Here is a 23,446-nt window from a genome sequence, read left to right on the forward strand (position 1 = left end):
TATCATACTCAGATCCGGACTNCCCCTCCTGCCCCGCCATGCCCGATAAGCGATGCAAGAAAAGAGTTTGTGGCGTTGTGGCTGATAGCTGATCCCACGTCGATTGAAATTTTGGCTTGCATTTCTCGGCGAGAACCGCTCTGGTATATGCGCCTGTGAAGGAAAAAGAAACACCACTTATTTTTCTTTTCCGTAACATCCTCCTTCCTCATTACAAACAGATGCTACTTAGTCAAATCGACCCTGTACCATTATTAGAACTGACTTCAATCTTGCCTTGAAATGCCTACTTCTATCCGCCCAATTCCTATCACCATTATAACCGGTTTCCTAGGTTCTGGAAAAACAAGTACAATCCCCATTTGCGCTCCTTTTAAATTTTCAGAGTCATTCTAAAGTTTCACAGCACTTATCCTCAACCTAATCCCTCAGCTCCCTAAGTCTTACAAACTTGCTCTCCTTAAGAATGAATTTGGAGATATAGCTGTAGATTCGCAATTGGCCTCGTCTAGCGCCATCTCCGGGGTCCAAGAACTTCTCAATGGTTGCATCTGCTGCAACCTCGTCGGGCAACTCTCCGACGCCCTAGATGCTCTGGCCCATGACGTATCGCCTGACCGCATCGTCGTCGAAACATCTGGCTCTGCCTTCCCGGCAACTCTGGCTATGGAGGTGAATCGTATTGCTCAGAAGACAGGCGGATATGTCCTTGATGGTGTGATGTCGGTCATCGATGTGGAGAATTGGAAGGGTTACGAGGATACGAGTTACACAGCTAAGATGCAGGCACGGTATACGGATCTCATTGTATTGAATAAGTGGGAGCTGGTTGATGAAAGAAAGCTCGAAGATTGTGAAGATCGTATCTTAGCGCTAGAAGTCGATCCGCCGACGCCACGGACGAAGAGTGATAAGGGCTGGGTTGACAAAGATATTGTGTTTGGTCTGGACGCGAAGCTGGCTAAGGACATTGGTGAAGACCGGAGGCATGTGCATGGACACGAACATGGACACCATAGCGAGGTTGAGGTGCTATCAGTAACGCTATCATCGCCAACGGAGAGTAGTGGTGTTGATTTGGTGAAGCTGGAGAAGCTCCTTGAGGAATCCTCTAAAGATGAGATTTATCGTATCAAAGGGATACTTTACACCGCCTCACCCCCTAGATCTTCAACAGAGAATAAAGCAACACTGTCTGAAGTTAGTCTTGTTCCGGATGCTCTTTCGAGATACATCCTTAACTGGGCATTTGGGCGCTGGACTTTTACACCTGCCTCGTTAGACTCGACGCATACGACCCCAATGACTTCTAGATCTGCAACCCCACTGACGTCCGGCCAGACGACACCGTTCAGTGCAGTTGACGAACCCACGTTAAGGATGACAATCATCACGGCAAGGTATGAATCTACTAAGTGGCAGAAAAGGATTCAGGCGGGGGGGTTCATTGCTTTGGAGAATGTCATCGAAGGATCTCTAAGCGTGAAACGAGTCTCATAATGATCTCATATGCACGGTTGAATTTTTCTGTGCCGAATGTAGACGTGACAAAGGAAAGTCTGGATTTGGGTGTCTATTGTGGACTTTTCCATATCACTTTACCTCTGAGCTATCCCGGGAACCATGGGTGGAGAGGACCCTCCGTCGTTTGGTGAGCGATCCGCTAGCCAATCGCCAAGACAAAATCATCGAGAAGGGCAAAGATAATTATAACGGAGTTCAGAAGCTAAAGACTCAAGATACTGCATACCAAAAGATGTAGTGAAACGAAACCCGGGGTTATGCATATGCTATAACACCTAACGCTGCTCTAGACAGTAATGACCCCAGCTCGCGATTCAACCTTGACTATATGCGATAATTCTGAAATTGTATGAGACGGAAATTTTATTTTAAGGGCCTCGCACAACTTAAGTTATTGTGATCTTAGAAGACCTCTCTACCAAGAGCCTGAACTTGAAACATTAGAAGATTAACTGTTTAGACAGTTCAAACATAGACCGCTGAGTATGCACATTGTGAAATACGGTGGTTTTGTCGACCGTAAAGATGGGGTAAGAAAAGAAGGACTCGTGTGTAGATTGATCTATGAAGAAAATGAGGCTATATACATGGGATAAGTGAGCCATAGGTAGACGTGAGTCACCGGCTGACGACAAAGCTGATGACGACAAATTGCCACCAGGTAGGCAGGCAGTAGGCGACAGGTCGACAGGTTTTAACACTGGAACAAGTCCCCAAGCATTGCTTTACTACAGTACCAAGACATTGGTCTGTGCACACGCGAGCCAACACCACACGATCGCAATATTGTCGCCAAATTCAATCAATTACTACAATACAATGCAACGCTCGTTTGGCACGGAAATTAGTAGAAAATTGAAGGCCTGGAGCAGAGATTTCAGATATACAAAGAGCTAGAATCCTTAGCGCAGTAGAAGCAGGGGAGGAGAAGATTGGAATCGCGACCCGATACCGCGTCTGTCGTCGCGTTGTTTACAATACAATCGATCGATGGAATAACCACCACACGCTCAAATCTTACCAAAACCTGGACAGCCCGAAAAGCTTACTCGACGCCAGAAACGTCTACTTCTTCGAATTGTACGTAAGAATCCTCGAATCGACTATGCAGCTCTCAAGTACCAGGTTGCAGGGATTACCGTTCAGCATAGAACTTTGCAACGTCTATTCAAAAAACACCATATTACGAAGTGGCTCGCCAAAAAGAGACCAAAGCTGACGCTAGTGGTAGCTCGATTGAGGTATCTTTGGGCTCGAAAGTATAAGGGATTCCCTTAGAGACGTGTTAAGTTTTCTAATAAATGTTCCTACAAACAAGGCTCAAGAAAGAAACCTGTCTAGGTCTTCCGAACGTCTCTACAAAAGTGAGATCATGATTTTATTATAGGGGTGTCCAACGGAAAGGATCTTACGCAGATAATTTACGCCGTATTTTAGTACGATGGCCGTTCGGAGTTGATTACTATAGAAAGGGACGTTTTGGCGCGGAAGGATGGCTACAGCGCCCGAAGCTATATTTGGGCCTTAGAAGAAGGTCTTATGCCAATCTACGAGCCTTTGGATATCTATTAAATGGATAACGCCCCAATCCATATGTCAAATCTTGTAAAGAAGTGGTTGGAAACTGTCGAACTAAATCGGATTTCCTTACCAGCGGCTCGGTTAACGACTCAGTCCGACACGGTCACCGACGTAGTCTACTGCCCCTTCTTCCTTATATATATATAGAGGCTATAGAGCCGCATTCAATAGACAGAGTTCTCATTCCTAATCGTCCGTTCAACAGAAACGCACGGCGTTTGGACCCTAGATTTCCCTCCATACTCACCCGATCTTAACCCAATTGAGCACCTTTGGCTAGCACTTAAAAGGAAGATTCTTGAGCTTTATCCAGAGCTTGAACAAATGGGACAAAGCAAGGAGGATTTAGAGCGTTTAATTAAGGCGTGTAAAGAGGCGTGGTTGGCTATCGATCAAGGCCTTATGCGACGGTTGATCGACAGTATGGACAAGGCTGGAGGCAGTAAAAAAAGCACGTGGCTGGCAGACAAGGTATTAACTATAATTAAATAATCTCGTACTGATTTGGCTGCATTTGATTGCTGCGGCGTTGTGCGACTGTTCAAAGTCGTTCGATTTTGGTGAGAATTTGTGTGCACAGACCAATGTCTTGGCACTGTAACATGCTCGTGTTTGACCTTTGCGAATAAACGCTCGCCTCGTTCTCACTACTAAAGGTATACCTATAAGATTTTAAGGACCCTTTTGTGGATGCGGACCAAGACGACTTGGTCTAAGCAAAGTGCTTCCAAATATCCTCACAGATCAACAATTCTTTGATGGATGATTTAGTTTACTATTCCCATTACTCCTTTATCCCTTAACCCGCCAACGTCCACAAATCAAGTGGTCAGTGCGGAACGCCAGGATCAGATTGTACTTCCAATGATATAGGCCTTATTCAGCCGACTTAGTATAATGTTTAACTAAGTCGTGTCTCAAAAAAGCCTCCCCTGGGGTCTTGGCTGTTGCCCGATTTTAAACCTCTTAACATTAGCTGTATATTCCTGGGCACAGCGATTTTAATGCATTGATTTGATTGGTAAATCTTTATCGATAACGTGTGGACGAATTTTGGCGGTTAAGGGATAAGAGAGCCTTAGAGTCAACAGACCTTTGCCGGATTTTATGTATTAAACAATCCTAAAACTTAGCTCATTAAAATTTGCCTATATCTTAGAGCCAAATGTAACTTTTTGCTTTGTCAGGTCACGATAGATATCCTCCAGCGCCTCTCTCTTGCGCTTCCTACTCTCTTCTTCGTCCTGATCACCATTTAATTCATGATCCTCTTCCTCATCCAAAAGAGCTTCTTCGGAAGTCCGTGGCATCCATGCTCCGATAGAACCATCTGAATGAGCAGAATAAAACTCAACATTATGAGGGCGCCATGCAAGAGCTGTAACTCTACTCTTCGTATTCCTTTTACCAGCGATAGGCATCCTATTCGTAATAGTTTCTGCAGAGTTAGGCCGTTTCAATCTCTTAAGTAAATTTCCTTCAAAAAGTTCGTACATTAGTATCTCATGTCCGTTAGGGTAGAATAACACATCTTTTTCCGATAGCGCTAACCCACTTGGCGCGAGTAGCGGTATCAGGGATGAAAGGTGTGAATTCCTGACAATGGGCCCAAAGCTCACGAGGGTATTTGCGCCAGAGTTGGTATCCCAGACTCGAATCCGCTCGTCGTGGCCTGCAGTGATTAGGTGGTAACCGTTATCCGTCCATGCGACGCCGTTGACGGCCCCTGCATGCGCTCTACCTCGATCGCGGTGTCTAGCTCCAGTACCAAAACCGTTGTGTCCTAAGATGCCGACAGAGTCTTCCATGTCTAGAACTCCTATCTCGCCGACACTTCGGCGGATATCCCAGAATCGCACAGTCCCGTCAATGCTTCCGCTCGCGAGGATATGTTCGTGTATGGGACTCCATGATACAGACAGCACCGCCCCGCTATGGCCAGCGAGAGAGTGCGTGCTAGCGCCGGAGCGAAGGTCAACAAGACGAACGGCGGGATGCTGGGTGGCACATGCCACGAGAAGATGCGATGCGATTGATGAGAGCGCAAGGGTATACACAACACAGTCCAGGTCGAAGGATGCAGAGGCGCTAAGGGTTTCGGACGAGTATATCTTGACGGTATGATCGTAGGATGAAGATAGGAAGGCGAGGGAGTCGAACGGATAGAAACAGAGCTGTGTGATACCGAATTTGTGCTCTTTTGGGGTCCTAGACGGGGATCAGAACTCTGGCTAGGTTTATATCTATAAAGATGGAATGAGAGTTACCTGTGCACTGAAGAAAGCGGTACATACGAAGCATCTGTTGTGCTAAAACTGGTTTCTAAATCCCATATTGATATTGAGGAGTCGGCGCCCCCAGACAGAAGGCTATTAAAGTCAGCGCAATTGTTATTTATGTCATGTGAAAACTCACTATCTGCCCTCAAACTTGTCAATTGTGATGGCATTAACTCCAGAGGCGTGCGCTAGACTATCCAGCTGAATACCAGTCTCTGGCGAGACATCCCTGCTATCGCCGTGGAATTGGACATCAGTAGGCTGTAAGGCGTGAAGCAGGTGTGCGGTCTCTACACGCTCAAGAACACGAGGGCTATTTAGACCGAGAGAGCGATTGAGAAGATAGGCACTCATGCGAGCTCAAATTAGGCTGGGTGCTGTCTAGAAAGGGACGATAAGCTTCCAGCTAACTTGGGTGATAGGGTTATGACGGCTACTACCGCCTTCCTAATGTAGCATATTGCCGGTTCCAAAATCAACTTATTTTAAATGCTTGCAACTAAATTAAAAAATCTTTTACTAACACTATAATACCCCGCTGGCCCCTATAACCTAGCAGGGAAGAGAAAATATAGAGCGCTATTATTGCCTAGAATTTTAGGCTCTATAAAGACCTGGAAATTTTGGTAAAGGCCTATAGGATAGATCTATAGATATTGTCGGAGCGCGTAATAAACCTTGTGAAAGTGCCTCAGACGTGATTCCGGTGGTTTCGCACAAATGTAGTTAGTCAGCTTGCGGACCGATTGAAAATCCGCACCAACGGAATGACGTCTGAGCCTGCTGAGGTAACTCAGATAGAATTGACTTTGCGCGGAGCGGAACATATAAAGATCCGTCGATTCTATGGCACCCGGCACGCTGTGGACAAAAAAGTTGGCACTGCGAAAACACGCTCCCCACCTAAATTTGTATGCGCATGCATGAATGCACCTATTACCACTATGTCTCACCTCCATACTCCTCAAAATAGCGACTAAATTATTTACTATAAGCCGTATAAAGCCTCATACTTTATAAAAACGTAATTAATGGGTATATTTATACGTAACGTCTATCCCCGTGCAACGGAACACCCTGCGTGCCGGAACAAGCTCGAGGTACTTTGCCTTCAAACAACGCAGCATCTCCGTACACACTGAGTCCCTTCTAATGTTGGTGTTAATATGCTCTATAGTTATATCTATATAATCGAGAATCTTCCTAACGAAAATTTCACACGTATGGTTGTCCTGTCGCTCCATTTTTGCAAAGAGCGCCTTAACGCCACGACCAAATTTCTTCACCACAACACCGCCATCACGAATTTTGTCATTGTTTGAATTAATACAAGGGATTGATGTGAACTTTTTAATTTCATTATTGTGCTAGAAATTCATAACCAACGATGGGCGTAGTATAAGAAGCAAATCCGCCACACAGGTCGGTACCTCTGAGCGTCATGCAACAATGAAGGCTCATCTGACTGTGTTCTTATGTAACCATGAAACGTAAGTAAAGCTTGGTCATCGAGTTTTTTTACTCGGCCCCCAGTTTCTCCACGGCTGGCAGTCTTGACCTTTCCTGGCGGGACACAAAATGCCCTGTGTGGAGGAACAGAATATTTGCTCATTACCTCAGCGAGCTCAGACGTGATTTTTTAGCTAGCGTCGGAATAACCTACGCCGTCTTCCGAATTGCAAAATCACGTCTGAGAGGCTTTGGCGAGTTTTGTTAAAAGCATAAGCAAAAATCCCAGTTTTAGCAATTTTGTATAGGGATTTCCTCTACAACGTAATAAAATAAAGTCTTCAAAAGTTCATAGATATATCTTAGGTGGCTACTTTATATACTAACAGCTTTAGAATTATAATATCCCCTCCTAAATCTAAGATTAATTTCGTTAAAGTTAAAATTCCCGTTGTTAAAAGCATAAGCACTTTTACGTACCCTTATATACGGGCCCACGTAAGGTATAAAAAGCCTAAAATTTCATAATCTATAGAGCTAGATCTCCTGAGTAATTTAATATATTTTTTACCTTAAAATACGTTATAGGGAGATTAATTAATTTTGTTGGGGTTTATAAGTTTTCCTTACAAAAAAAGCTTATGCTTCCATACAAATCTCGCCAAAGTCCCTCAGACTAAGAAATCGATCAAATATCCGAAGGAGTTTAGCGCGCCAGCGCAATCGATTTCTTAGTATGAGTCCACTGAGGTAAATTTGCTCAAGCAACCCCGCTGTGCAGCGTCCGATGACTAAGCTCTTCGACTTGGCGAGAGCGGCCGCAGCGGAGTGACTGCCTTCGCCTAGATCAAGTTCTCTCCCAGCTCAAATGACATCCCAGCAGGAGACAAGGCCTCTAGACACTCACTCTTCTTGCTGGACCCATCGAGCTATCCTACCGCTATGCCCAAACACGAAAGGCAAACGCAACTCTCGACTTCGCGGTCGCAGTCGAGTTCGAACCGCCTTCGACATACTCTCCTCCAAAGCCTCGCGGTCCTTTCGGAACAATGCGTCTTTTAGAAATCCTACCGAACGGAGACTTCCGCCTGACCAAAGAGTTGCCCGACAACGCGATCCCTCGATATCCTTATGCTATCCTTTCGCACACTTGGGGAACAGAGAGCGAAGAGGTCACCTTTGAAGAGATAGGCGAGGGTTCAGGCCGAGTCAAAGCCGGCTACAGGAAAATCCAATTCTGCGGCGATCAAGCGGTTAGAGATGGCTTACGCTACTTCTGGGTGGACAGCTGTTGCATCAAGAAGTCGAGCGACGCTGAGCTTTCGGAGTCACTCAACTCCATGTTTCGCTGGTACCAGCGCGCCGAGAAGTGCTACGTGTATCTGTCTGATGTCTCTATAAGGAAAAGGAAAAGAGGGGATAATAACATACAGAATACGTGGGAACAGGCCTTTCGGAGAAGTAGATGGTTCACTCGTGGCTGGACTCTTCAAGAGCTGCTTGCTCCTAGTTCGGTTGAATTCTTCTCCAAAGGGGGCAGCCGATTTGGTGATAAACAGTCTCTCGAGCAACAGATCCACGAAATAACGGATATTCCCATTCTTGCACTTCGAGGGTCTGCCTTATCTCAATTCAGCACCGAGCAGAAATTTGGCTGGGCAAAGAACCGGAAGACAACACGCGAGGAAGATTGGGCGTACTCGCTCTTGGGCATTTTTGAAATATCAATGCCGGTTGTGTATGGAGAAGGGAGGAGAAACGCAGTCAGACGGCTGGAGAAGGAGATCGATGATGCCTCAAAGGCTAAGCAGTGCTTGCGTGACCTACGCGTAACCGACCCTCGTGCCGACAAGGTCCGCATCGAAGAGACGAAGGGTGGCCTGCTAGTGGACTCGTACCAATGGATCCTCGAAGATGGCGACTTTAAACAATGGCGTAATGACCAGCAGAGCCACTTGCTATGGATTAAAGGCGATCCTGGGAAGGGCAAGACGATGTTACTCTGCGGAATTATCAACGAGTTAAAGAAGTCAATAGCCAAGACACATCTCCTGTCTTTCTTCTATTGTCAGGCAACTGATTCACGAATCAACAGCGCCACAGCTGTTTTGCGAGGTCTCCTGTATTTGCTTATCGACCAGCAACCATCTCTTATTTCGCATATTCAGAAGCAGCATGATCTCGCAGGCAAAACTCTCTTTGAAGATACAAATGCCTGGGTCTCCCTGTCCGATATCTTCACAAACGTTCTGCAAGATCCGAGCTTGGAAAGTGCTTACTTGATCATTGATGCACTCGACGAATGCGTGGCAGCAGACTTGCCGAAACTGTTAGACTTCATCGTCAAGAAGTCGCCTGTATCTCCCCGTGTCAAGTGGATCGTCTCTAGCCGCAACTGGCCAAGTATCGAGAAGAAACTTAACACCGCAGCGCAGGGAGTATGGCTGTGTCTTGAGCTGAATGAAAACTCCGTCTCTACAGCTGTTACTTCATACATCCAGTTCAAGGTTAACCAGTTGGCGAGGGGAAATGCATACGACAATGAAACGTGCGACGCTGTCCAACAGTACTTGTTGTTAAACGCAAATGGCACCTTCCTCTGGGTGGCCTTGGTCTGCCAAGAACTAGCCGATATCTCTGGATGGGATGCTGAAGAATTATCTAAGGCATTTCCACCTGAGCTCGATCTCCTGTACAAGCGGATGCTGGATGAGATCTGCAATTCGAAACATGCTAAGCTCTGCAAAAGTATTCTGGCCGTCGTCTCGGTCGTACGCCGGCCCATTATGTTGGGCGAATTAGAATCTTTCGTCGATATGCCTGCTCGAAGTTCTGGCAATTACAAAATTCTGGCGGAGATCATAGGGCTTTGTGGCTCTTTTCTCACACTCCAAGAATGCACCATCTCCTTCGTTCATCAGTCAGCGAAGGACTTTCTAGTCGGAAAGGCATACAATGAGATCTATTCTTCTGGAATAGAATACTTACATCACACCATCTTCTCGCGATCGCTGCAGATCATGTCTAAGAAACTAAAACGCGACGTGTACGGCCTAGGTGCTCCGGGAGTTCCCATCGATCAAGTCAAGCAACCCGATTCGGATCCGCTCTCTCTAGCACGATACTCGTGTGTCTATTGGATTGATCACCTACTCGACTGTAATCCCACTAGGAATGCGACTAACGATCTCCAAGATGGTGGATCCGTCGACAAGTTCCTGCGTCGGAGCTACCTTTACTGGCTCGAGGCTCTTAGCCTTTGCAGAAGCATGTCGGAAGGAGTGGTGTCAATGGCGAAACTCGAGGCTCTCCTCCAAGTAATCCCTAGCCTAGCCTCTGTGTATGACATATGCTTATATAACATAGGTAAGAGCAGGCGCATCCGGATTGCTCGAACTAGTTCAAGACGCTCGTCGATTCATTATGTATCACAAGCAGGCAATACAGATCAGCCCTCTTCAGGCATATGCGTCCGCACTCATATTCAGTCCAGCCAGTAGCCTGATAAGGCGTCATTTCAAAAAGGAGGAGCCTGAATGGATTACGATAAAGCCAAATATAGGGGATAAATGGAGCGCCTGCCTACAGACGCTCGAGGGCCATAGCGGATCCATCAACTCGGTCGCCTTCTCACGCGACTCGACCCGACTTGCGTCGGCGTCGGACGACCGTACCGTCAAGATCTGGGACGCCAGCAGCGGCGAGTGCCTACAGACTCTCGAAGGCCATAGCGAGTCCATCCACTCGGTCGCCTTCTCACACGACTCGATCTGGCTCGTATCGGCGTCGTGGGACCGTACCGTCAGGATCTGGGACGCCGGTAGCGGCGAGTGCCTGCAGACTCTCGAGGATCATAGTGATTCCGGTACGTCGGTCGCCTTCTCACACGACTCGACCCGGCTCGCATCGGCATCATGGGACCGTACCGTCAAGATCTGGGACGCTAGCAGCAGCGAGTGCCTGCAGACGCTCAAAGGCCATAGCGAATGTGTCCATTCGGTCGCCTTCTCACACGACTCGACCCGGCTCGCATCGGCATCATGGGACCGTACCGTCAAGATCTGGGACGCTAGCAGCAGCGAGTGCCTGCAGACGCTCAAAGGCCATAGCGAATGTGTCCATTCGGTCGCCTTCTCACACGACTCGATCTGGCTCGCGTCTGCATCAGACGACCGTACAATTAGGATCTGGAACGCCGGCAGCGGCGAGTGTCTACAGACTCTCGGAGGCCATAGTAATTCTGTTAGGTCAGTCGCCTTCTCACACGACTCGACCCGACTCGCGTCGGCGTCGGGGGACGGTACAATTAGGATCTGGAACGCTAGCAGCGGCGAGTGCTTACAGACGCTCGAGGGCCACAGCCAGTCTGTTACGTCGGTCACCTTCTCACACGACTCGACCCGGCTCGCGTCAACGTCGGGGGATCATACAATCAGGATCTGGGACGCCAGTAGCAGCGAATACCTACAGATGCTCGAAGGTTACAATAATTCCGTCAACTCGGTCGCTTTCTCACGCGACTTGACCCGGCTCGCGTCGGTGTCGGAGGACGTTATAATCAGGATTTGGGACACCGGCAGCGGCGAATGCCTACAGACGCTTAAAGGCTATAGCGAGTTCGTCCATTCGGTCGCCTTCTCACATGACTCGATCCAGCTCGTGTCGGCGTCAGGGAACCGTACCGTAAGAATCTGGGACACCAACAGCGGCGAGTGCTTGCAGACTCTCAAATGTTATAGCGAGTCCTTTACGTCAGTCGCCTTTTCACGTGACTCGACCCGGCTCGCGTCTGCATCAGGGGACGGTATAATCAGAATCTGGGACGCCAGTAGCAGCGAGTGCCTGCAGACATTCAAGGGCCATAGCGGATCTGTCAATTCGGTCGCATTCTCACACAACTCGACCCGACTCGCGTCGGCGTCGGACGACCGTATCGTCAGGATCTGGGACGCCGGTAGCGGCGAGTGTCTACAGACTCTTGAGGGCCATAGCAAATCTGTTACGTCGGTCGCCTTCTCACACGATTCGACCCGGCTCGCGTCGGCGTCGTGGGACCGTACCGTCAGGATCTGGGACGCCGGCAGCGGCGAGTGCCTGCAGATGCTTAGTATTGGCGAGGTGCTCTACAATATATCATTCAACACCACAGGCTTGTATCTTCATTTTGGTACCATTACCGTTGATGCACCATCAGCTTTAAACATAACACTGGACAAAATAGAACGTCAAAATCCGCGATATCAAGGAGTGGGTTTGAGTCCAAATGGAGAGTGGATAACATGCAATTCAGAAAAGCTTATATGGTTGCCATCTGAGTATCGGCCGTCGTGTTCGGCCGTGTCAGGGAGGGCGATCGGCATCGGCGTTGGATCTGGAAAGGTGTGGATGTGCACTCTCCAGGTCACCGGCTTTTGAACATCGCTCGAAACATTTGCGAAATGTTCGATTTCAATATAATTTTTTTATAATATCTCTATTTCATAGGGGGGTCTGGGGATAAGCGTGAATATATAGTCGAGTAGTTTTGCCTACTACTCGTGTCAAAAGCTTCTAGAATACCAGGGCAGGCTTTTCGCCATAACCTTGGGATACCTAGCGGGATCCATCTACGAATAGTGGTAATGATGAACGCAAACCAGTGACGGAGCTGAGCGACGCAGCAGAATCAGAGGACGTTGTCGTGGACACCCGTCGCCACTTTTATAATCTTACCGAAATGTAATTTTCAAGTATGCAGCGAGGTGCGTAATGATACGCTACATACAGCATAACGTAAGCTGCGCGAGTAAAACGTCATTACGTGCTGTGGCCGTTGTCCCTACTCACTCTCGGCGAAACTCCCGGAATGCCAGTTACTGAGTTCTGGGTGTTAAAAAAGCTTATTACAATAATCATTGTAGATATTAATTTATTTCTATGGCCTCGAAAATCGGAGTGCTTCCGATATTCATGATATGGCAGGGGAGTACATCTTGAGCGTCCTTTCGTGAGATAAGAAAGCTGCCCGAGAAAATAGCCAAGTCACACGTATTTTTGTCGTTGTAAGTAAGAATCATTTTGAATAGAGACTGAAGAATACCTGAATTTCAATTTTAGATTTATAAAGAAAAGGAGCGGGATATAAGATGTTAATTAATCTAAGTATTTCCGGTATGGTGGGTTTTCCGCCACACCGGGAGGGAGGTTACGCATACAAATTTGGGTAGGGAGAGGTGGGTGCGGGCATCTCGCATATTTTCGCAGTGCCAACTTTTTTGTCCACAGCGTGCCCGGGTGGGGTTTGTGAGTTCGGTCTCGCTACACCCATTAAATCTGAATTGCCATCCATATATCCACAATAAAGGCCTTTTTTATTGTTATCTATATTATAGAGGGCTAAAGTAAGGTCACTACTATTATATTCACGACTTTCCTTAATTAATTTTGGTTGTGTTTTAATGGTACAGGTCTAATTCGCAATTTCTGCCTTGCTGACTTAACCGAACTCACAAACCTCACCCAGGTGGTGATGGTCTGAGCTTGCTGAGGTAATTAGACGTGATTTTGCAAAAGGAAAACGGCCCGGCTGTTATTCCGACGCTAGCCAAAAAATCACGTCTGAGCTCGCTGAGGTAAGGTTAAAGTTGATGTCTAAAGCTCGGAGGCGGCAGTTTTCTACGTTAGGAAATTAACTAGCTTGAAAAAGAGGGCGGTCTGCTGGCGCGAGCAAAACTCACGTTAACTACGCCAAATGGATAGAGTGCACAGACTAACGACGACGCTGCTTGACTCATGACCTCCCTCTTTGCAACCAACACGCCTACCACGTCCCTCGAACCCCATCATTCATGGAAGAAGTCGCTCCAAGACGGCGAGGTAGTATTTCAACGTCTACTAAACATAAAGGGGCTACCGTGACGCCTCGGAAACGCCAAGCCACTCTCTTCGATGCTGTCGCTGGTACATTCACCCATAACCTTCAAGAGCGGAGTAGCACAGTGCTGACATTTCCACAGGCAGAGTGTCAATAAATGGATTTATCGCACCTAGTTCAATACCTTTGAAGAAGCACAGGGATACAATCTCATCCTCTACAGTACCCATAAAGCCAGACGAGCTCCTCTTCAAACGTTATAATGCTCCAACAAGGTTTGCAGAGACCGATCAATACTTCGCCAATAGACACCTCAGCCCTCACCAGAAGTTGCCTCACTCTGAATTACTAATTTCCTTACATGCGTATATCTCGAAGTTTTATGGATGCTCAATTCCACGAAAAAGCAAGAAAGCCTGGAGGTCGATGGATGAAACTGCTCTTCTTGCTATGGGAATTCTCATTGAAGAAACTGCTAAAGAGTCTCTTGGTGAGACTGGGGACTTAACCTTTACCGAGGGTGAAGACCATGATCACTTAGGCTGTCCAGATGTCTGGGATGGTGCCAATGGGGTGAGAAGCGTGCTTGCCAGAGAACATGCAACCCCGGAGATTGAGCTACGTAGACAGCCATCTAGAGTCAACCAGAATGTGCCAACACACATCAAGAGGAGGAGAACAGCATCCACCTCGAATTCCAAGCGTGACTAGAGTCGGACTTAGACTGCATGCAGCATCCCATCCTGATCGATCAGAGTCCAAGAAAAAGTCTTGCGGTTCTTGCGAATAATTTGGCAAATGCTTCTTGGAAGTGAGCTAACCTGTTGGTTTCATCGGCACATTGGTCCCACCATACTGGGATATCGATACAATACCACTTAGGCCGACCTTGAAGGTGCTACTCGTCGCCAATAAGACGTCTACTACCCGAGCTGCTCTATTGGTCATTCAAATCTGTCATATTTATTTCATAGCGGATTCTCTTCTGTGGTATATTTCGAAAGGCCGCTGCCAAAAGAAAATTTTGTCCAAACTTCTAGGCAAACCCTGCGTAAATTGTAGCATTACTTTCTTCGCTCAGTTCTTTAGTCGATGAATCGTTTTTACTTAAAGATCTCTCACCTAATTTCTATGATATTAAGCTATGTTAGAGTTGAAAAGAAGGCTAGCGTTAATACGTGATGCTAACTATTAGGAGAGGGAAACAAGGATAGGCTAATCATTCTAATTGTTACTACAATCTTGCCGCAACAGTCCAGTTGTAGTAGATCAAAAATGCTTATTAGACCTAAGCCGTTCTTGAATACACCTCAAAAAAGCTTCCCAATATTAGATGACTACAAAGTCGAGAGTGCGGAAAATGTCCACCAATTTATTCAGATTGTAAACGCTATTGTCGCTGTTCTTACATACATTGCCAAGGAAGGATCTACAATTCATTGCTGCTCGATTCTATTTTCTGAACCCGGGTTCTACTGGATTTGTCAGCGCCAATACTTAGCGCAACCTAGGTGTCTTATAACTGTAAGTGTATCATCCAAATAAACGGGGTCTCCCAGAGACGGAAATGACATTCTCAAGTACTGCACCCTTACGACTTTCTCTACAGCAAAACGCGGTTAGGAACACTGGTTGATCACCAGATACAAGACTTTCTATACAGTATTTGTTCCTATGACATGTGAATGGAACTATTTGCGCCGTTCTCTTTAATACATATATCAAGCCCTTTATATTCCATTAGACGTAGATATGGTCTTATTCCCAAAATATAGACCCTTCGTTCCTTCTTGAAAGTTTTCTACTAACGTTCTTTAGTGCGTCTAGCTTGTCATCAACCTTGCGGTGAGAGGAATATGAAAACTCTATCCCAAACCCCGTCACACTTTAAGGAAGACCGCAAGACTTCTCAATGATAAGGCGGCTATTTTATATGGTGATACTGCAACAGGTTACTGAAATGTACTTGCTCAAGTGCTCCAACTTGGAGGGGGATATGAGTCTATGAACACGGTGCCCGCACAACTCTTTCAATGTTGTGTGATAGTTAATTTGAGGGATTGTCGCTGCACGAATGGAATATTCTTATTGGTCAGGGAGGTCCCCTCTATCCGTAGAAGCATCCTCCGAAATATGGGTGGAAATTTGGTACTCTGAGTCGTACATCGTTAAGCTTGAAGGGCTCGGTATCAAACCTCTTTGCAATGACGGCTTGGGCTGTTCTCCAATCTCCAAGGACATGACTTCTCACGAACTAAACTATACATTTTAACAGCCACAATCAGGTTGAATTCTGCTCAAATTCTTCGTGGATGCTGTGTTCTTATCGATTGCCCCCCAAAATCGAGTACCTCCAAATCCTTTCTTTCCTATCAAAGTCGACTCACTCAATAAAGAGTGATTTACATCCATCCCGTTCGTATACCACCTGATTCTTTCCCTCGTATTCAGTGCTAACTCACTAAACTGTTGCAGCTCTATGGTAAAGATTCTGCAAACCCGTCACCTAGTCGAAGAGCGCTTTTACTCACCTTAAATACTCAGGCACCCAAATCATCCCCTCCTGCTGCAAAGCAAGCACTTATCCTTATGTGGATTCAGAAATCCGGCATAGCGCATAGCATCAAAGACCTCGAGAAAGCCTTGCCCTCCATCGCATCGATCAATGGCATGCAGGTCAAAGACTATCTTCAGGCACTATCAGACGACGACAAAATCCGCGTTGAAAAAATAGGGAGTGGCAATTGGTACTGGTGCTTTCCGAGCGAAGAGAAGAACGCCAAGGATACTGCTCTCAACGCAGCTCAAGATGATAAAGAGAAAGCAGTCTCATTGGTGGTAGAACTGCAGAAGAAGGTTGAGGAAGCAGGCGCAGCTCGAGCCGAGGACGAAGATATGCTTCTTGGGTCTGGGAACGATCGCAAGTCGCTCACTACAAAGTATACGGCGTTACTGAAGGAATTAGACATGCTGAGGCAAGAGTTCGCTGGATACAATGAGAATGATCCCATGGAAGTGGACAAGAAGAGACATGAGACGGAGCAATACAAAAGAGATGCTGAGAGGTGGACGGAACATATCCAGAGCATTGAGGGATGGATCAAGGAACAAACTGGTGGCGATAAAGATCAGATAATGAACATCATGAGGAGTTATTATGGAGATCAGTTCGACAAGGAAGACGAATGTCTACGCGAATTCTAGAGCTTCTGTAGTATGAACATGACCAATGGTGATCCTTATGCTGAGGAGGAGGGCATGGCATAAGATGATATTGCTTCAGATTCACCAGGTACTTCAGTGTATTCCAGAAGCTGCTCCTCTGCTTAGAAATTGAAGTGCCTTCCATTTCCCATCTTAGTAAATTGGTTTAGATTACATAAGGCTCTGATGGTCGTGTAAATAGAATGATGGTGCTTGGAACCACTGCTGCAGGGGCAGTTATAGATTCTTTACTGTTCCCTTTCAGTTGCTATAATTTGTGGAGGGCTATAGTCGAGTGAGGGGCGGAGGCCGAGGCTGAGCCCACGCCATGGTTTTTATCCACCGCAATATCTCAACTCCGCCAAGTATTGATGACAGGAGATTAGTCTGGTGACTCATGCCCATTGAATTGGTGAATCATAGTCAAATACTTGGATGTTGATAATGTCTATATAAGACGACTTGTTGGCAAAAATCACCAACCGAATACACTATCGTCATCGGCTCGTTCATACACCAAGCGCACGAAGCCAAACATCTACAATACCTGCCATTCCTCCGAAAGTCGACACTAAAGCACGAGTTCTATTCCTCGCCATCCCAAAAACATCCCCGGACTTATAGCTACACTATCGCCGCCATTGTGGTTAGTCCTTTGTCCCCGAAAGACCACGCGTCTCTGAAAAATGGCATCCTCCACAGAAGTCTTTGGTGTCGCATCAGCAGCACCAACTGGACCAGCAAGCCCACAACGGAGGGAAAACAGAGGAAGAAGGGATCAAGGTAGACCTCGTGGTTCTGAAGGAATCAATCCAACTGCACAGTCTGACAGAGAGCGGGGTGGGCGTCGCGGGGGACACGGAGAAAGAGGACGTAATACCCAAGGTAGAGGGAACACTCAAAGGAACAGTATTCTAGAACACAATGTAGAAAAATCGCCTCCGCAAGCACCACCGCCCCCTCTCCCTGGGCAAGGCACCTCCGGTGTGCGCCTGATTGGAGATGCCGCAACGAACGAAGGCGTTAATGGAGCTACAAAGGATAAAAACCAAGACATAGACGAGGTAGAGGCTGAGATATGCTTCATATGTGCTTCTCCCGTAGTCCACAATGCTGTGGCTCCTTGCAATCACCGAACTTGCCACATATGCGCATTGCGGTTGAGGGCTTTGTACAAGACGAAAACTTGTGCTCATTGTCGGGTAAGTACCGTCAATATTTTGACTGAACCATTAGCATGAGGCTAATTGATAAATTCTAGACTAATGCCAACTATGTAATCTTTACTGATGACGTGAACAAGCGATATGAGGACTTCTCAAGTGATGACTTTTCCAGCTCGGATGACAACCTAGGCATTCGATATGAGAACTCCGATATATTTGAGGATACTGTGCTCTTGTTACGTTACAATTGCCCAGATCCAGGTTGTGATGTAGCATGCTTAGGCTGGCCAGATCTTCATCGACATGTCAAAAGTGTACATCAGAAAGTCATGTGGTAGGTCATACTCTTTTCTGAAACAGCTGTCAAACAGTATCTCATACCAAGTTAGTGAACTGTGTACGCGGAACAAGAGCGTTTTCACACACGAACACGAATTATTTACATTCAATGAACTCAAGAAGCATCAGAAGTTTGGTGACGACAACCCAGGCGCAATTGACCAGAGCGGCTTCAAAGGTCACCCAGAATGCGGTTTCTGTCGACAGCGGTTCTACGGTGATGATGAGTTATATACACACTGCCGTGACAAGCACGAACGATGTCACATCTGTGATAGACAGAACCAGGGACGGCAGCAGTATTATGTTGACTACAACGCTCTGGAAATTCATTTTCGAAAAGACCATTTTCTCTGTCCAGACCAAGAATGTTTGGATAAAAAATTTGTTGTTTTCGATTCTGAGATGGATTTGAAAGCCCACCAACTGGAAGCCCATCCTCACGGTCTTTCGAAAGATGCCAGAAGAGACGCTAGGAAAGTCGATATGTCTGGTTTCCAGTACCGCGCTCCACACGAGCCGGAAAGAGGTGGGAGGAGAGAAGGCCGAGGAAGAGGCAGAGGCAGAGGCAGAGATCCCAATACAGAACCAATACCCCAGTCTTCTGCCCAGCCATTGCGAAGGGATGAGCTTGCATATCAAAGGCAAATGGCCATTCAAAGCGCTCAATCTGTGTCCAGTCGAACCTTCGGCGGCCAACTCACTTCTACCAACGCTTTTGCTGCAAGGCCCCCGCCACGAGCGCAGGAACTAGCCGCCGTAACTGCTCCTCGCCCTGTCCAAAGCGTGAACGCAATTTCTGCCTCAATGGGCTCTCTCGGCATTGGTTCGAGCGCCGACTCACCAGTGACAGGCTCCCCTCCTCGAGAGGTAACATTGACGCCACAGGAGCAAGCCCGTCGCTTGCGCCACAATGCCGTCACAGAAAGAGCGGCGAACATACTCCGAAATGATCACACCAAGCTCGCTGAATTCAGGTCTAGAATATCCTCTTATCGCAGCTCCAAGCTTTCCGCCACTGAGCTAATTGAGTCATTCTTCTCACTTTTCGATACTAACTCAGTGGAGCTGGGAAAGCTCGTTAAAGAACTTGCAGACATATTCGAAATAGCCAGCAAGCGGGACGACCTTCTCAAAGCATGGAGTAATTGGAAAGCTATCAATGAAGATTACCCCTCTCTTCCAGGCTCAAGTGGGCTCTCGTTGAGTGGTGGTTCTGCCGCGCATGGAGGATCTAGGGTCTTGAAATTAAAGAGCTCCACTGCACAATCGTCACGTTCTGCCGTGAGCAGACAAGGCAGCTGGGGTTCTGCTTCAAGCAGCAATCCTTTTCCACCATTGTCATCTGGTATAGCTGGACCAGGCAGTCGTGCTGGAGCTTCTAAGCCTGGAGCAACGCCATGGGCTGCTTCTTCTGTGCCGGCCCGGCCTTCTCCGGTCCCATCCCGCGTCTCCTCCCAAGTATCGCTAGCTAGAAACACTTCCAGCGATCTCTTAGAAGCGTTTCCTGCTCTACCAGCAGGAGCGAAGCCCACTAGCACATTATTCAGCCCTGGATATGGAGGTGGAGGTGTCATGCGACGGGACAATGGCGCCCGTAGTACTCATGTAAATGCCTGGGGGCCTGGCTCCACGTCTGGTACTAGTACCTCTGCTATCTCTTCCAACGATCCAGCTGAAGACGGAGCAGCCGGAGCTGGTCAGAAGAGAAAGGGAAACAAGAACAAGAAACAGACCCTATTCCATTTTGGGTAATGAGGGTGCAGGAATTACGCGCTGGCACATGATGTACGTGCTAGCGGACGACGCGGTGTGACCTATGATTAGAAGGCTCGTTTGGGTGGGTGTCAGGGGCTCGAAATATCCCGATTACATAGCGTAGGCGCTGCAATTAGGGAAATAAATGCGATGGGGTGGCTGGAATGGATGGGATAAGCGCGGCGTTGAGGATAAAATGCAAAGGCTGCATGCCGTCTGGAGCGGGAAGGGTAGTAGATAGGTGTGCAGGCGCAGAATCGGATAGATTAGAGGCAGCTGCAGGGCGCGTTCGAAATGACAGCGATGTGCTCCAGATCCGCGGGCGACTGGTCAGAGGCGGCGCGGATGAGGGAAACAGGGACGTGGCTCTGGGCCGCGGTAAGGCTGCTAATTGGGGCTCCTCGCCTGACCTCCGCGGGCAGCTCTCTGTATCGCACCCATATCACCACCGCCATCGCTCCCACTGCTGTTACCATTGCCTCGTCGCTGCTATCCTCGTCCAACCTCGCCGTACTGCAGCCACGGCCCATTGCATTCTTGCCGGCACGGCGAGCTCTCTGCGCATGCAGCGTCCGCGCAACCGTTGCTGTTGTGGAACAGCACAGTCGCGCCTAGACCTACCGCTGCTGGAGTAGAGGCCATGAGACGGCAATAATAAGCTTTGCTTCGTACCGCGACCATCCCCACCTTCACAGTCATCGCCAAAGCATAAAGCACCCTTATTCTACCTCCGCACGCATGCACAATCCCAGCGCCTCGAAATCCTCACTAACATCGAGCGCGATCCGTGGTCCTTAGGCTCTAACGGACGACAAAACATGTACCCGCGAAATCCATATCCAGTCCCAGCTCCTCTACCACCGAATTCCGAGGGTGCAGCTCAATCGGCCACAAACGCCAGCCACACAATGATCCAACTTCCGCCCTCCCAGAACCAACAGATGTATGGCGGGAACGACCATCTTAAGCCATTTCGAGGGAAGAAAGGAGATAGGATGTTCAGGTATGCTTGCCCCACAATTTCCGGTGCATATGCTCATCCTGCTCCAGTCTGCAAGTCGAACAACAGCCCATCCGTGCCCGTATGTGTGGTTTTGGCGATAAGGTAGGAGCAATCCGGTTTATGCAAGTTTGGGCTCGGAGCTTTACTGAGACATGCGGGAACCCACAGGACCGAAGACCAATTACCCCACCGCCATGCATCAGACTCATTGTGTGTGACGCAAGTACTGGGAAAGAGGTTGACTTCACGTACGAAATGCCCTCCGCTAAGCTTTTCTGCTGTTCCTGTTTGAACCAATCCATCTGACGGCCGTTCCACTTCTAGCGAAGTCGATAGCACCTTTTTTGTCCTCACAGTCGACCTGTGGGATGCAGACGGCACACATGAAGTTAATCTCGTCCGTCATTCAAGTGGTGCACCAACCGTTTCCATTTCTAGCTCGACAACAACATCATATCCTCCTCCCGATCGCCCTCCGATGTACATGACCCAGATGTCCATGCAGACATATCGTGACCCTTACGGCCAACCAGTACCAAATCCACAACCTCAAGGCAACCCTTACAGTGCCCCGCCGCCCATTCCACCCAGCTATTATCCACCAACACCCAACACACCAATCACCCCTGCTGGGTTTCAGTTCTCTTCAGCGCCTAACGTTACAGGCACTTATGTACCGATGACCACTGCTATGCCGTTACCACCGCCACCAGCTACAGCAACTGGAATGTTTACAAGAAACCTCATTGGTAGCCTTACTGTCAACGCCTTTCGCCTTACAGATACAGAGGGCAAGGTCGGCTTTTGGTTTGTCCTTCAGGATCTCTCTGTCAGGACAGAGGGCAATTTCAGGTAAGCTGTAGTGATCGCTGATGAGGTTCTTCGCACTCACGAGCTGGTGTTAGACTCAAGATGAATTTCGTTGATGTGGGGAGCGGCCAAGGAAACAATACTTTAAATACTGGCAGAGCCCCCGTTCTAGCTACATGCTTCTCCGAACAATTCCAAGTCTACTCGGCTAAGAAATTCCCTGGCGTAATCGAGAGCACGCCACTCAGTAAGGTCTTTGCCAGCCAGGGCATTAAGATACCTATTCGCAAAGATGGTCCAAAAACGCTGAGCAATCAGGCCGAATACGATGCTGATGATTAAACATAAAAACCTCAGAAAAATTAGGAACCGGCCATGGACAGATATGCCGATCTATGGGTATAAGTATTGAAAGGGACGGGATTACAGTATTGCTAACGATTGTTGCGTTTCAACTTCTCTAATAGAACGCACAATTGTGGACACATTTGAATAGGGCGCGGGTTGTTGTCCACGAAACCCTTTTGTCAATTATATCTGGCGTCATGGAGACATTGGCGTCGATGAAACCAATGGCTATTCTCGCTTTTTTTACGGACTGAAGTAGAAAGGGAGAAGAAAGAGTCTTGTAGACTGCTGTATGAGAAAAGAGACCAAGAATCTCGCATCACAAGTCTGAAATGCGAAACAGGTTCATAGCTCTTTAATACGCATCGCTTGGCTTCCACGTCATTTTCTTCGTACGCAGTTTTCAGTAGAGCCCTACTTGTATCTTCAATCCATTTTTTAAAAAACCACGATCATGATGGCGGGAGTTCAAGTTCAAACTCATTCGAGAAGGCACCTGAACATCCTTCTGATACTTCATGGACTTTAAAGCATGAAGTGATTTTGGAATATTCAATCTTCTAGTGTATTAGGAGCGTATTAGGATGGTAGGTTCCTATCAGGAACCTATTAGAATAATTAGGGAATTAAAGTCCTACTACAGTCATGGGTTATAAGTCTCCGGTCGGAAGCAATTTCCCACCAAAACTCAACTTGTTCGCAGCGTATCTTTATAATAAAAACAATTAAGATTTTAAGCTATAAAAATCAATATTTATAAAAATTTACTTGATAAATGACGCAGGTGATAGGGTTATGACGGTCGGCATAGTTATGACGGTGGGCCCCACCGCCTTCCTAGTTAGGCTTACCGCTTGCCTAATTAAGTATATTACCAATTCTAAAATTAAGACAGGAAAATCAAAACAGAGGAAATTTTAAATGCTCAAAAAAAATTCTTGTTAACACTATAATGCCCCGCTGGCCTCTACACCCTAACCGCAACGAGACTATATAAATTACTACTACTGCCTGGAATTCTAGCCTTTATAATAGCTAGGAAGGCTGCGTAAAAGCCAATAGGGTAAATCTATAGATATTTTAACGTCGCCTTAATAGAAAACAACAGCCTTATAAAATCGCCCGTACTAAC

The 23,446-nt window shown here is 47.3% G+C and overlaps 9 protein-coding genes across 9 annotated transcripts; 8 read left to right on the forward strand and 1 right to left on the reverse strand.

Moving 5' to 3' along the window:
- The first annotated feature begins 110 nt into the window (after positions 1-110).
- K441DRAFT_695932 (cobW-domain-containing protein) lies at positions 111-1,927 on the forward strand. Its single transcript, XM_067652848.1, has 2 exons — positions 111-349; positions 407-1,927. Exons 1-2 carry the CDS (start codon positions 283-285, stop codon positions 1,498-1,500), a joined length of 1,161 nt encoding a protein of 386 aa, XP_067504941.1. The 5' UTR covers positions 111-282; the 3' UTR covers positions 1,501-1,927.
- A 390-nt stretch (positions 1,928-2,317) lies between these two features.
- On the forward strand, positions 2,318-3,615 carry K441DRAFT_658869 (uncharacterized protein). Its single transcript, XM_067648432.1, has 6 exons — positions 2,318-2,371; positions 2,406-2,479; positions 2,560-2,751; positions 2,962-3,058; positions 3,311-3,526; positions 3,558-3,615. The coding sequence occupies exons 1-6, from the start codon at positions 2,344-2,346 to the stop codon at positions 3,581-3,583; spliced, it is 633 nt and encodes a 210-aa protein (XP_067504942.1). The 5' UTR covers positions 2,318-2,343; the 3' UTR covers positions 3,584-3,615.
- Positions 3,616-3,927: 312 nt separating this feature from the next.
- Positions 3,928-5,765, reverse strand: K441DRAFT_635190 (WD40 repeat-like protein). The gene is made up of 3 exons (XM_067646425.1): positions 5,521-5,765; positions 5,373-5,474; positions 3,928-5,313 (listed from the first exon to the last, which is right to left on the reverse strand). The coding sequence occupies exons 1-3, from the start codon at positions 5,736-5,738 to the stop codon at positions 4,254-4,256; spliced, it is 1,380 nt and encodes a 459-aa protein (XP_067504943.1). The 5' UTR covers positions 5,739-5,765; the 3' UTR covers positions 3,928-4,253.
- A 1,920-nt stretch (positions 5,766-7,685) lies between these two features.
- Positions 7,686-12,799, forward strand: K441DRAFT_695934 (beta transducin-like protein HET-E2C40). Its single transcript, XM_067652849.1, has 3 exons — positions 7,686-10,150; positions 10,200-12,080; positions 12,381-12,799. The coding sequence occupies exons 1-3, from the start codon at positions 7,883-7,885 to the stop codon at positions 12,447-12,449; spliced, it is 4,218 nt and encodes a 1,405-aa protein (XP_067504944.1). The 5' UTR covers positions 7,686-7,882; the 3' UTR covers positions 12,450-12,799.
- Positions 12,800-13,660: 861 nt separating this feature from the next.
- On the forward strand, positions 13,661-14,397 carry K441DRAFT_556847 (uncharacterized protein; the record flags this gene model as incomplete). Its single annotated transcript, XM_067643348.1, has 2 exons — positions 13,661-13,772; positions 13,829-14,397. The coding sequence occupies 2 exons, from the start codon at positions 13,661-13,663 to the stop codon at positions 14,395-14,397; spliced, it is 681 nt and encodes a 226-aa protein (XP_067504945.1).
- Positions 14,398-15,815: 1,418 nt separating this feature from the next.
- Positions 15,816-16,970, forward strand: K441DRAFT_609943 (uncharacterized protein). The gene is made up of 2 exons (XM_067645524.1): positions 15,816-16,116; positions 16,169-16,970. The coding sequence occupies exons 1-2, from the start codon at positions 15,999-16,001 to the stop codon at positions 16,888-16,890; spliced, it is 840 nt and encodes a 279-aa protein (XP_067504946.1). The 5' UTR covers positions 15,816-15,998; the 3' UTR covers positions 16,891-16,970.
- A 250-nt stretch (positions 16,971-17,220) lies between these two features.
- Positions 17,221-20,599, forward strand: K441DRAFT_658878 (uncharacterized protein). The gene is made up of 3 exons (XM_067648433.1): positions 17,221-18,092; positions 18,152-18,390; positions 18,446-20,599. The coding sequence occupies exons 1-3, from the start codon at positions 17,577-17,579 to the stop codon at positions 20,148-20,150; spliced, it is 2,460 nt and encodes an 819-aa protein (XP_067504947.1). The 5' UTR covers positions 17,221-17,576; the 3' UTR covers positions 20,151-20,599.
- On the forward strand, positions 20,235-20,943 carry K441DRAFT_82272 (uncharacterized protein). Its single transcript, XM_067654477.1, has one exon. It carries the CDS (start codon positions 20,318-20,320, stop codon positions 20,786-20,788), a length of 471 nt encoding a protein of 156 aa, XP_067504948.1. The 5' UTR covers positions 20,235-20,317; the 3' UTR covers positions 20,789-20,943.
- Positions 20,944-21,094: 151 nt separating this feature from the next.
- On the forward strand, positions 21,095-22,308 carry K441DRAFT_556446 (uncharacterized protein; the record flags this gene model as incomplete). The annotated part of the gene is made up of 5 exons (XM_067643327.1): positions 21,095-21,156; positions 21,204-21,258; positions 21,325-21,404; positions 21,481-22,008; positions 22,062-22,308. The coding sequence occupies 5 exons, from the start codon at positions 21,095-21,097 to the stop codon at positions 22,306-22,308; spliced, it is 972 nt and encodes a 323-aa protein (XP_067504949.1).
- Positions 22,309-23,446: the final 1,138 nt, after the last annotated feature.

This window comes from Cenococcum geophilum (genome assembly GCF_001692895.1).
Source record: "Cenococcum geophilum 1.58 unplaced genomic scaffold K441scaffold_17, whole genome shotgun sequence".
NCBI classification, from domain to species: domain Eukaryota; kingdom Fungi; phylum Ascomycota; class Dothideomycetes; order Gloniales; family Gloniaceae; genus Cenococcum; species Cenococcum geophilum.

Coding starts and splice junctions, on each gene's coding strand:
- K441DRAFT_658869 (XM_067648432.1), top strand. CDS start 2,344: ATGCAACGCTCGTTTGGCACGGAAATTA. Junction 2,480..2,559: donor GAATCGCGACCCGATACCGC/GTCTGTCGTCGC, acceptor AAACCTGGACAG/CCCGAAAAGCTTACTCGACG. Junction 3,059..3,310: donor TATTTGGGCCTTAGAAGAAG/GTCTTATGCCAA, acceptor TCCGTTCAACAG/AAACGCACGGCGTTTGGACC.
- K441DRAFT_635190 (XM_067646425.1), bottom strand. CDS start 5,738: ATGAGTGCCTATCTTCTCAATCGCTCTCTCGGTCTAAATAGCCCTCGT. Junction 5,475..5,520: donor GACAAGTTTGAGGGCAGATA/GTGAGTTTTCAC, acceptor TGACTTTAATAG/CCTTCTGTCTGGGGGCGCCG. Junction 5,314..5,372: donor CCGCTTTCTTCAGTGCACAG/GTAACTCTCATT, acceptor ATCCCCGTCTAG/GACCCCAAAAGAGCACAAAT.
- K441DRAFT_695932 (XM_067652848.1), top strand. CDS start 283: ATGCCTACTTCTATCCGCCCAATTCCTATCACCATTATAACCGGTTTC. Junction 350..406: donor CCTAGGTTCTGGAAAAACAA/GTACAATCCCCA, acceptor AAAGTTTCACAG/CACTTATCCTCAACCTAATC.
- K441DRAFT_609943 (XM_067645524.1), top strand. CDS start 15,999: ATGCTGTGTTCTTATCGATTGCCCCCCAAAATCGAGTACCTCCAAATC. Junction 16,117..16,168: donor ATCCCGTTCGTATACCACCT/GATTCTTTCCCT, acceptor TGCAGCTCTATG/GTAAAGATTCTGCAAACCCG.
- K441DRAFT_658878 (XM_067648433.1), top strand. CDS start 17,577: ATGGCATCCTCCACAGAAGTCTTTGGTGTCGCATCAGCAGCACCAACT. Junction 18,093..18,151: donor AAACTTGTGCTCATTGTCGG/GTAAGTACCGTC, acceptor GATAAATTCTAG/ACTAATGCCAACTATGTAAT. Junction 18,391..18,445: donor GTACATCAGAAAGTCATGTG/GTAGGTCATACT, acceptor ATACCAAGTTAG/TGAACTGTGTACGCGGAACA.
- K441DRAFT_82272 (XM_067654477.1), top strand. CDS start 20,318: ATGGATGGGATAAGCGCGGCGTTGAGGATAAAATGCAAAGGCTGCATG.
- K441DRAFT_695934 (XM_067652849.1), top strand. CDS start 7,883: ATGCGTCTTTTAGAAATCCTACCGAACGGAGACTTCCGCCTGACCAAA. Junction 10,151..10,199: donor AACTCGAGGCTCTCCTCCAA/GTAATCCCTAGC, acceptor TATATAACATAG/GTAAGAGCAGGCGCATCCGG. Junction 12,081..12,380: donor AAAATCCGCGATATCAAGGA/GTGGGTTTGAGT, acceptor TCGTGTCAAAAG/CTTCTAGAATACCAGGGCAG.